A 12,309-nucleotide genomic window follows, 5' to 3' on the forward strand; every position below is an offset into this window, starting at 1 on the left:
CATTTTCATTTCTCTTTTTTGTTCTCCATTTTACTTTACAAGTTGCAAGTAGGACTCTCTTGGTTGGTTGGTGTCTTGCAAGCTGCAGCAGAGTGAAGTGGAGTGCAGTGTGTGGAGCTGGCTGGTGAACAAGCTGTTTGCTATTCTACATGCAGCCAGGAGAGACCGCATTCCATTGCTGCTCCATGTGGTTGGAGCCTTGTAGCAACTGTTGTTGTTGTTGTTGTTATTGTTGCAATGTTAGTGGGCCCGTTTTCATGTTTCTTCATGTTGTCAGCGCAGTTGCTCTGCTGATGCTGATGCTGTCTCTAAATCCGTGCTACTTAAATTGTCCCTAAAATCCTCGTGGCAATTCTTTCGCCATGAAGCACTTGCAGCTTTTGTCTGGCTGTATGAGAATTTAATGACATTCTTAAGTTGTCATCAGTGTGGCAGCCCAAGCTGCACACTGCCCTGGTCTGGCCCGGCCCGGCCCTATGCAAGATGCAACTAAAAACTGACTTTGCTGTCAGTCGCTGCCTTAGTCGCTGTTATGCTTGTCACAGTTGCGGTTAGCTGTTGTTCGGCTATAGCGTCGAGCATATTAAATTGACTGCGACCAACAAAATGAGTCGAATCATTAGCGAGAGAGCGAGTGAGAGTTTAAAGGAAGCGCCTGCTGCAAAATGAGCCCACACATTGTGCAATCGCTTGTAGTCAAGCTCCTGTGCTCCTGCCTGCCAGCCTGTCAGCTGGCAAGTTTTGAAGATGAAGTCATATCAGCATTAGTGTCTGCTTTCTGCTCTCTGGTCGCTCCTGGCAATGCTTACTCGCTAGCTAGCCCTCTGTTCCTTTCAGCGTATTATATACATTAGGGTGCATCGATTTGCATGAACCCGAAAAGGAAAATAAAACTGGCAACTGCTCTTAGCTATCGACAATCGGTAAATCTGAATACGATCGAGCATATCTCCATAAAGAAATATTTATTGTTCTATTTTAGCTACAACGAATGAGTTGAGACTTAACTGGAATATAAATGTAAATGAATAAAGTCTAAAACTATATCAAAGACGTGTCTAAAGCCTCACAATTATATTTATTTATTTATTTATTTAGCAGTAGCCAGAATTAAATTCTATGGTACAATTGGTATAGCCAGAGCAAGAAAGGCCTTCAGGCTGAATCTTTAAGATATATTCACCAAGAGTTCATAGTTTTGAAATCAATTCTTGATGCGCTCTTTTCCATTTAGAAATTGTAAATTAAATTTTAATACAATTTCTTTATTGTTTCTGTTGCGACCCAAACAAATTTTGATATCAAAACTCTTTAGCATCAGTACATTCACAATATACACAATATAAACAATGCACCAAATCTTAATGAAAATTAAATTTTGATGATGTTGATTCGTTTCTGTTAATAGAGGAAGACTAAGGAAGCTGTTAGATTTCAAATTTGTAGACCAATTTAGTTACATAAACAAACCATAAAAGTTTCTATACTCATTTTTCCATTTCTTTACTACTTCTGCATTAATTATAAAGTTAGTAATGGAATCAATTGTTTGCTACAATTTGAGCAGCTGCTTTTTTAAATTTCGCAGCTTGCTTTGTTACTCAAGTTAACATTTGCTTACTTCAAATTCATGTAGCTTAGGAATTAACCATAGTTTATATAGTACAATTTATTACGCTCAAAATCGTTGCACCCTAATATAAATATATGTATATATAAATATTTTTTTGGGTCGTGCACACACACGCGTCGTAGTGGGACATTTGCATGGATTTTCTTTTGGGGTCAGATCTTAGATATGATGCATATGATTGGCTTGCATTGCGTTGTGCTCGGTGCTCGCTGCTCGCTGCTCGGGTGGGGAAATTTAATTTCAATTTAGCGTACGTAGTACGGGATACAAAAACATTTTGCGCTGCGCCGCTGTCAAGCCATTTGCATTTGCATTTATTTTTGCGCTGCTTGCGCAAATCTTTGCTATTTGTACTAGCGAGACGACCGACGACGACGACTGTAAAAAGCGCTGCGCATTTGAATATGCAATTTGCAATTTGACTTGACGAGGCCAAAAACCGCGAGACCCCGCGACAAGCCCAAGTTAATCTCTGGGCTTAAGAAATGCCAGCCAGACAGTTGCCAGCTATGCAGCTCGCTAGTAGTTGCACTGACAGCGCAACTGCCACACATCTGAAGGCTACATGCCGCCACACATTTTATCATAGAGCAAGCGCTCCCAGTTTTTATGCTGGAGCTGGAGCTGGAGCTGGGGGCTGGTGACATTTTCAGGCGCAAGATTTATGCACTCGGGCTGCAGCTGAAGACAGCTGTCGTTTGGCCTGGCGCTGTCGTCGTCTCACTACTTTTTTCTGCTATACGAGCGAGCTCTAATAGCTTTTTATCCGCATGCCTGAAATGGGCAAATGGAGCTGCCAGTGGCTTCCTCCATGTGGAAGGAATATGGCAAGCGTCAATCCAAGTTTTTGTCGAAACTAAATATAAATAGGCTTAAATAGCAAAAGGCGGCAGCAACAATATGGGGCAACTAGCAATACGCGTAGTAGAGTTTAAGTTTACTTGACACGCCAATGACAGTTACGCACACACACACACACAAGCACACACACACACACACAATTAAGTCATGATAAATTGCTTTTGTATGCGTTTTGCTGTTATAAGCGCAGCCAAAAAATGAAACAATAAGCCACGTCCGTCAAGTCAACTTGAGGCGACAAGAGTTGAGTCGAACACACAGACACAGGCACAAACACACACACACACACACACACATACAGACACAGACAGTGACTCGTCAGTGTTACACTTACACAGACAATGCGACTAGACAGACACAACAGACACCCAGCGCGCTTGGTTTAGTGCTGTTGGCTCTGGCTCTGGCTCTGTCATGGCCCGTGACGTGTCCGTCTCCGGGTCTGGCTCTGGCTCTGGCTCTGGCTCTGACGGCATTTGGTGTTGGCAAGCGTTTGGAATTCATGCGTTCTGTCAAGTAATTTACCCCAAGCGCGATTCACACAACCAGCAAGCAGCAAAGCCAAGTGGCTGACGAACTGACTGCCACTCTATCTAACTCGCTCTCCCTCTCTGTCTCTGTGTGTGTGTGTTTGAGTTTTGAAGTGGTGTAAAGGTACAAATGAGTGTGCTCATCGTTCTCATGCTTGCATTTTGCATAGCCGCAGCTTTAGCTTGAATTAAACTATGTTACTAAATATAGAAATTACAATATGTGGGGCTGACTTTAAGCGAAAGCTCAATTGTTTGCTTTAATTTAATTAACATATTTGTCAACTCAGTAGCATAACTGACAAATTTTGACTGTCAAATATTCAAATTCGACGCAACAAATTTTTTGAATATAAACTTAAAGTAAATAAATTAAAATATTAGCTCAACATTATGACACGTGGCAATCAGCGAGATCTTGCGCGTGCTAAAAATCAAAAAAAATTAGCCGAGCAGTCGATGAACAAACGCTCTGATGGTCTTAGCATGGAGCAACGCAAATCCAGAGACGCTCAGCTAATGCGCGAAAAGCAAAAGAAAAAAGTAGAGCAAGCAGCAGCTGCTGCTCGTAAAGACTAAAAGCTGATCACGTATATATATATATATATATATATATTCCAGTTCTTAGATGAGAGCCACATGCATTCTCAGCAATCGGCGTAGCTAACACAAAATTTTTGTTGGGCAGCGTTACAAAGCTGCAGAGCAGTTGAAGCAAGTGCATGTTTCGATTGTCGTTATTCAATAATCAAATCGAAAATGAAGAATCATCGCTTATCAAAACATATACGAAATTCAAGCTTAGCTCAATCAAAATTTTTATTTGAAGCAAATGCAGTTTCGCTTGTCGATATCCGATAAGCAAATCTATAGAACAAGCGGAAATGCAGCAACCTCGCTTTCAAAACAAGCACTTTTTTCTCTAAATAACTGACTAAATTATTTACTCTAAGATATATATTTTTGCAAATAAAGCATCGTTTAAAAGCCATCACTATAGGTATGCGAGCCTTCGATTGTAGAGTTGGTTAGTTAACTAACGACCTACCAATCAGCGATAGAATCTAGGAACGTGCAATCCTAAAACAGTATTAAGAAACTGTTATATAATGATTTGTATACTTATTGTTAGTCTCAATATAAGAGAAGATTAAACAAAAACAGCAAAGTTAAAAAAAAAATGAAAGTTAGTTAACTAAAGCTTGTTGCCAGCCACAAATTCCAATTTAATGCCGCATCGATCTATATTGATTAATTTACTATTACTATATATTGTTTAATTATTGGTATGTTGTATTCATTATATGAATTCTTATGGCTTTTGTTATTCTCTGTCTCTGTCTAATTCAATTGCCACATATAAAATATTAAACTTAAAGTAAACCTTGGTCAACATCGTCTGACAGCTAATTAGCAAATAGAGCAAGTCAACCCTTTGTCATTTACTTGAAATGTTCAGCAATGTGCCGATTAAAATGTTCTTTTATGCCTTTTGTATATATTACGTATACGCCAGCGCGTACGCTTTTTATGTAAAGTGTTTGTTGGTAATGTTGTTAACTTTACAGCTTATTCGTCGTCTGCTTGTGTGTGTGCGTCCCTTTTTGTCTTGGCAATCTATTATGCGTGTCCTTTGAGCGTAACCAGGCATTCCGGTGCGAGTAGTTGGCTCAAAAAAGGAATTGACGAAATGTTAACCTTTCAGCTGGCTACGTCTGAATCGTGTCGAGTGTCGAGTCGAGTTGTGTGGCCCTTTATTGAAAAGTGTCCATTTGAGTGGATACGACTTGTATACCGGGCCAATAAACTGGGCCTAATGCACACAATTTGCTTTGCCCAGTGCCTCACCCCTTGAAGTGGAACTTAAAGCTGCAAATTAACATTTTCTACAGCGCACACACACACACACACACGCATGCACGCACACTTTTGATGCATTACCTGGTGCTGAAAGAAGGAACTAGTGCGGGCTTGAGGCTTGGGCTGACAACAGCTCAATTAGCCAACGAACGAACCAACGAACGAGCGTTGGCTTGGCCAACGTAAAGTTCTACTTCACTTGTCTAACTGACTGACTGACTGACTGGCTGACTGAATGACTAAGTGCAATTGTCCTGACTGACGCTGACATGGATACGCATTGTTGTCTCACTGCTGTTTCCTGGTTTGCGGCCAAGCGGCTTCGCCTGTTGTGTTTGGCGTCATTCTAATTATGCAGCCAAACCAAACCATTGCCGGAGTCATACAGACATCTCAAGTGGCTGTGTGGCAACTGTCACAGTTGTGTTAAGATTGTTGCAAGCCCCATATGCTTGTTGTATGTGTCGCCTCTGATGTTTTCTAATTTTCGCGAAATAAGCAATTCTCACGTTTTCTCCACATGGCGTTCTGCTGGCTTATTCATGTGGCTTTAAATTCAATTCTATGTGGCTGTTGTTTCGCCAACGGGCGGCCGTGCCACATGTCACCTGCCACCACCTGCCACACCACAAACAACTTACTCCAGCGCTTTGTACATCAAAGCAAGCAAATTTTGCAGTACCATATATAGTTAGCAATATTTGTGTGTATGCGTGTGTGTGTGCTTGTGTCTGTGTGTGTGGCGTTTACTGCGCTTCCATGCAGCGAGTATCTCCACTCCACACTTTTGTTTATTGCAAAATGTTGTATTTTATTTTATTTTTTTTGTTTCGCACACAATCGATTGAAGTTTATTATTTCGTTTTGTGTTCCCTGTTGTTACATTTAGTCTTGCTGATTTTATTTGTGTGTGTGTTTGTCTTATGCTCTTAGCCCTGCTTTGATGTCTGCCACCAAGTGCGCGTCTTTTTATATTTTGTTTGCCCATTGTGTGATTTTTTTTGCACGCATTTTTATTAGCAATTAATGGAATTAAAGTTATTGCAATTGTGCCGTTAAGTGTAGTGGATTTTTATATGAATTTCATTTAAAAAGAAGTTGCAGGCACTCGACTGCTTGACACACTTTGTGCTAAAAGTTATGCGCGTTGAGAGTTTGCGGGGAAGAGAATAAAAATATTAATTTTCAAAATATACTTAATATATATGTACTAAATCTTAAGTGATATAGCAAGTTTGGTGTCTCCAGCTCTTATAGTTTGTGAGATCTTCTTGCTCATACAGACAGATGGCCGTCTGGCCAGACACATATGACTCAGCTAGTCTTGCTTCTTCTATAATTATTCGATTAATATTCTTATTATTATTCTATGTTACTTATATTTGCTTAACTTCAAGATAACCTTCTTCAATTTAATATGAAAAATCAAAGTGTATAAAAAAAATGTATAGCCGAAAAGCATATATATATGCAATATTGATATATGAATCTCGTTTATGAATTTATTGTTATTGAAGCCAATTGTTTAATTTTCACTTTGTATTGTTTGATGAAAATAGTTATAGGTAAATACAATATATGAAGGAATGTGGATGATATTGGCTTTAGTAAATAAATAAATATATGAGTGGAGTGTAGATGTTAATATAAGTAATTTAATATGGAATAAGAAACGCCTAATTGAGGGAGAGTTGAGAGTAAATGAGATTCTTTTAACGTTTACAATTTCATTTATGAGAACTGAAGTAATAAAGCTTCGGCCAAAGTAGCTTACTGCATACTCTCAATGGAGTTATTTGAGAGAATCATAGCTTGACAGTAGCAGTTGAAAGACGCAGAACGAAGATAGTTTTCGTTTTTGCCTTCCAGGCAATTGAAAGCGACTTTCGATTTTTACTGATCGGAAAACAATCAACAAACACAGCAGCCGATACGCGGACTCATGGCCCATCCCAACTCGTTGGCTAGCAATCTGGTCAACCCCGCTACCAATAAGAAGATTAAAAAGAATTCACCCAAACTACCTGACAGAAGAATAACATAAATACACTACATAAATAATCCCATTAACTAACAATAGTCCAAAAGCGATAGAATCAGAATTCTGAAAAACACTTAGCAGCGGCAGCGACTCTTAACATTTTGTATATTGATATAGATAACTCCTAGCTTAGTCTGCTAGAGAAATTAAATCAAATCCGTTTAGCTGACTCTAATATACAAACTATTATGAACTAACTACATTCATTTTCTCTTTTCTCTTGCAGGTAAGTGGATGATATGTTATTAAAGCTATAATCAAATGGAATTAGGCGCAGGTAATCGAGTTTAAGTCATAAACGTACTCGCGAGCTACTCGTTTATATTTAAGTACTAACTTCAGCATTGTTATACAAATATTGAAGGACTGTGAGACTGAGTGGGGAAGTTAACGCTTTGATTTCGTGCGATAATTATAAGGTGCTCTCATGCGCCAGGCTACGTGCTGGCTATCGCAATGCGTCATCCAGAGAGCTGAGCTGAGAGAACAGCCAGCTGAGGTATGAGCTGAGCAGCAGCAGCTGCTACTGCTGGGTGAGCTCAGTCGTGCGTTTAAAGGGGCCATCTTTATGGATTTATTGCGTTGGCGACATGTTGAAATGCCGCACACTAGAATTTAACTTGTTCTACGAGTCTTGAGCTGTTGTTGTTGCTGTTGCTGGCGTTGCTGGCGCCTATTGCTGCGGGGCGTCTCTCTTGGCAATTTCGTGCTCATTGTTTTATGGGTCGTGGGTGCTCATACTTAAGCAATGACCTGCGGCTGCTTGAAGACGCGAATGCAATTTAATGTAGGTGTGAGAAAGGTGGGGAACGTCCAGTTCACATTTTGCCAATTACCGCAGGCCGAGTAACTTTGGGGCGCTCGTAGCGTATACGCAATTTTTTATTGTACGTTGCCACGCGTTGTTGCGTTGTCGTTGCTGCTGCCACGCTGTGTTTATGTGTCAATTCGCAAAGCTTTTGCAGCAAGTCCTAGGCTAACATCAAAAGCTTTTCCCACTGCTGCTGCTGCTGCGGCTGCGAATCAGCTATCAAAACAAAACAAATAATTGCAGTTGTGCGAGTTGCGCTCTCTCTCACTCAAAAGTCTCCCACACAGCAGTTGCATAGTCTCCACACGAGTTTGAGTGAGTGCCACCTGTGCAACGAGCCGCTTGGGGGGCAGGGAATCAACTGGGGAAACGTTGATTGCACCACTTGACATAGATGCCAGCGATACGTAATTGTAATTGATTCAAAGCAAAGCAAATTAGAGCGGTGCGCTGCTCATTTAAAGCAAATCACTAGGCTGCAGTTTGGTTTGCATTGATTGGTAGCGACTTTGTAAAAGAATTTCTTATACTAAATGCTTGGGTGGACATAAATCTGACATAAATACAGCCACAATGGCATTGCCTCTAGAGTGTCTTACAGTTTGACACTCACTGTGCTAGCAAACTCTACACACAACAACATTTTGGCGCCAAATACGAATAACAGTAAACGCGCTCTCTCGTGTCTCGAAACACGAACTTCAAGCTAAAGCCGAGCTAACTAAACGAACTGCAGCCGCCTTTCGTTTTATACGAACTGACAGCAATTCAGTTAATATGGGCATAAGGACAAACAGTTTGCGACTGAAACTCGTGCAGAACGGACGGACGCGGCCAATGGCAAAGCGAGCTGCGTAAGGTTGCGAAACGAGAAACGAATCGAATTACGAATGCGTGTGCCACTAGCAATTCTAGAATTTCAGTTGCCGGCAAGTGTCGCCTGATTGGTGTTGCGTGTGATCGTCAAAAACGAGTGAACCAAAGCAACAATAATTTATATATAATATCAAAAAATAAAACAAAGTAATAAAGCAAGCGCATGTAAATCATTGAGTGTCAGCAGATTCACTGGAGTGTAATTTTCATATGACTTGAAGCAGCATGAAAAAGAAAACGTAACGAACACAACGTCTGAGTGTCTGAGATTTGTTTGTTCTCAGTGTGTGCTGCATATGCCACATTCATGCAATTTAATGCGGCAAATGTGTTGGAAAATTGTAGAGCCAAGAAGTCAGTCAAGTAGAGAGAAAGCAGCTGCCTCGACTACGTCTTCAATTGTTGCCTACAACACTTAGAGCGGGAGAGCGAAAGAGAGAGAAAGCGAGCTTAATGCTAATGGGTTAATGTGGTTGCCACTGAGTCTATGTGGCTGGCTCTAAGCTAAGGCGCGCTAGCATGCTATATATGCTATAACTTGGATATTTACCTATGCCTTGCCACTCTCGTTAATTGTATGCAAAAAACTTGCCAATATGCGCGGCATGCTTGTGTTTGTGTGTGTGTCTGTCTGTGTGTGTGTTGCAAGTTTTTTGGGCTGGCAACAACAATAGCAATAGCAGCCTAAGAACAACAACAGCTTTAACAGCCGCACTATTTCCGCTCTAAAATTTGAGCCAGCTGCTCTCCACTGTTTTGTGTGTAGCTTTTAGTCTCGTGTTCCCACTAGCAGCTCACTCCTCACTCCTCGCTGCTCGCTCCTCGCTCTGTGCTTCACTTAGTAAATAAATTGGCAATCGCATTTAATGTGAGTTTATGTGCGTTGCAGCCAGTCGAGCCCCAGCCAACGTGCCTCTGGTTAAAACTGACACCGTAACATACACACACACACAGACACACACGTGTGCATAGCTGTGTGTGTTAGTGTGTGTAGTTTTTATTTATAGTACATTTATTTTTTGTGTGGCTTCTGCTTTTGCTCTCGTGCTCATGTGCAAATCGTAAATTTACGTTAATGCCGAAATTTCACGTGATAATGACGTGATTACCTCGCACAACGAAGACAACTGCCACACACACAAACACACACATAGACATGCATGTGTGCGTGTGTGTTTGTGTGTAGTCCAGTCCATAGGCTCTGACGCTTCATTCATTTCATGCACTTAGTGTAGCTCAGCGGCAAATTGTTTGTGGCTGCAATTTGCTAGTATGGAATTTTACTTCATACAAATTTTGTATTTTCTATTTTCATTTTCATTTCAATTCAATGCGTGAAATTTGCGGCTTGTGTATTGCGCGTGAAATTGTTTAGCACGCGCCGCTTCAAAATTTGTTCAAGTGCTGGCGCCCGTTTAGCTTTGCCGCCCATTTATAGCGCGCACTGATTAATTGATATTCAAATGCGATTTAAAGCGCAATAAAATGCATTCAAACTAAACTAAGCACAGAGTGGAGCCGCCGCTTTTGCTTGAAATCTTTACAAACTTTTGGCGCTGCTGCTGTTATCGTGGAAAATGTCGCGCTCCAACTCTGTGAGCTGCTGTTGTGAACTTTTTAATTACTTTTGAACGACGATTCGAACTTTGCGCCTGACGCCCTTTTTACACTCTAATTACGAGGCCATTTATTGCTGCTCTCTCTCTCTCTCTCTCTTCGCTCGCTCTCTGTTTTATTTGTTGTTTTTAGCGTTTTGTGTGTGCAGTTGCTTATCAATGAAAACTATTGCATTAAAATGAAGTTGCTCGTTGTAGTCGTTTTAAACGCTGTTGCCTGCTGTCGTTGCTGCCATTTCCGTTTCCGTTCGCGGCCTTATGCCCGTCGCCAGTCTGTTAGTTTTACCTTGACATTTTTTTCTCACTACTACAATTTTTTTCTTGCTTAGTTACCTTGCGTTTTTTTGCATTTCTTTCAAATAGCATTTGCCAACTGCTGCTGCTGCTGCTGTTTTGCTTATTTTGCTTGCAACTCTAACAATATTTGTTTTTCTGCTTGAGCACTCCGCTCTGCTCTCGCTTCAGCGCCGCCGCCGCCGTCGCCCTTCGCTTTTGTTCCGAGCTTCGTGCAAAAAGGTCCTTTCACTTTGCATTGCATTTCTTTTGCTTTTCCCCGGCTGCATACAAATCATGAATCATTGCTGCGGCAGCTACTACCAACGTACGTAGTTAGCTTTAATGCAGCTTTATGTAGCTGCCTGTTAAGCTGATTTGGCTCAAACCCATGTGTGTGCATTTCATTTGAGAGTGTGAAGCGCTGTACAAAATTAAAATCATTGAGCTGTCCAGCTGCGGCGGCGCGCGCATTGTCGCGTAGTTTAAATAATTACGAACCACAATAAATTATTAAATCAACAGCAATTACTCAACCGATCCACTGCCATTGATATGCATAATCAATCACGACTCGCCGCCGTCTCGTTGGCAGTTTGAGTGAGCCTCATCACAAAGATGTGTGCGTGTGTCTGTATGCGTATGTCTGTATTATAATTACCGAGTTTTATGACTGCAATTATGTGCGCTCTCCCATGCTACAGTCGCTTTATTAATACGTATACGCAGCGTGGACTAGCAACAAGCCCAACAATACAGCACAGCAAGCACTTGAGCTACAGTCTGTGAGTGTTTGCACCTGTATAGGTGTGTGTGTGTGTGTGTGTGGGTTACGTGATTGCCAGTTCGAGTGCCTTGTAATCGATATTACAATGTATGAATTGTATGGCTCTATATTGGCGCCACTAACATAAGCGCATTGTGTTGACTACACCCGATTCCGAGGCCTTTTTATCGCCGCTTGCATCACTTGACTTGGGCCCAACTACAATGTGAACGCTAGTGAGACTAGGCAAAAGGTAACTGTTTGTGCTGGGGAAACTTGCTACAAAAAGTTGCTGACTGTGCATAATGTCGAGGGTCACAACAGTTCGCATGTAATTTGTGTACTTTGTCCATGAATAGTTTATGAGCTTCAGACAAAGAGAGTGCACCAACTACAACTAAAACTAGAACTAGATGTTTTAAATGCTTTTCGCCGTCGATATTAACAAAGTTTCATAAAATATGTAGCAAAGCAGATGCTAAACAATTGTAAACTCAAAAGATTAAACAAGTTGAGCATAGGCTATAAAATCTATCACGACAATTAAATTAACTATCAATTAAAAATTATTTGAAAATGTTAAACGATTATATCTTAAGATGCATGAGCATAAGCAGTTGAGCAAATACTGTTAAAATATCATTAACTGAACTCTTCTATTTTATATATTTTTTAACATTTTTTCACAACTTTCTGACTATCGAAATTTCAACTGAAATTTAATTGCCAACATGCTGAAAATGCAGTAAATGCTTAATGTGCTAATAGCTTAATTTTTTCAACGTAACCCTCTTTTTCAATTAAATTACTTTTGGCAGCAGCAAGCAACAAAAAAATGAATAATATATAAGTAAACATTGCGCTGTTCTAAAGAATTTAGCAGTAAACAAAAATTGAAACCATTTCATGGCGTCGCTTTGAATATGTGCTGACTTTCTTGAATGTTTTTGCCAACGTGGCAGTCTGACAGTTACACTCAAAGTCACTTTTTATGATATATGTGTGATTAGTGTTTTGGCCCTTTTCGTTTTTTTTTTTCCCC

General features: G+C 40.5%; 2 protein-coding genes across 3 annotated transcripts in view; both read left to right on the forward strand.

Moving 5' to 3' along the window:
• The first annotated feature begins 3,368 nt into the window (after positions 1-3,368).
• On the forward strand, positions 3,369-4,008 carry LOC108603303 (putative SERF-like protein). Its single transcript, XM_017991979.1, has one exon. The coding sequence runs from the start codon at positions 3,418-3,420 to the stop codon at positions 3,601-3,603; it is 186 nt and encodes a 61-aa protein (XP_017847468.1). The 5' UTR covers positions 3,369-3,417; the 3' UTR covers positions 3,604-4,008.
• Positions 4,009-8,766: 4,758 nt separating this feature from the next.
• The window catches only part of LOC108603298 (mun), a 64,990-nt gene continuing 61,447 nt past the window's right edge, over positions 8,767-12,309 (forward strand). For both annotated transcript variants that reach the window (XM_017991973.1, XM_017991972.1), the window contains exon 1: positions 8,767-8,851. The gene's annotated coding sequence lies outside the window, so the exon portion shown is untranslated. The remainder of the gene's footprint in view (positions 8,852-12,309) is intronic.

The sequence above is a fragment of the Drosophila busckii genome, chromosome 3R (assembly GCF_011750605.1).
Source record: "Drosophila busckii strain San Diego stock center, stock number 13000-0081.31 chromosome 3R, ASM1175060v1, whole genome shotgun sequence".
In the NCBI taxonomy this organism is placed as follows: domain Eukaryota; kingdom Metazoa; phylum Arthropoda; class Insecta; order Diptera; family Drosophilidae; genus Drosophila; species Drosophila busckii.

Bases quoted from the DNA above. Each gene is read 5' to 3' on its own strand.
- LOC108603303 (XM_017991979.1), top strand. From the start codon at position 3,418: ATGACACGTGGCAATCAGCGAGATCTTGCGCGTGCTAAAAATCAAAAA.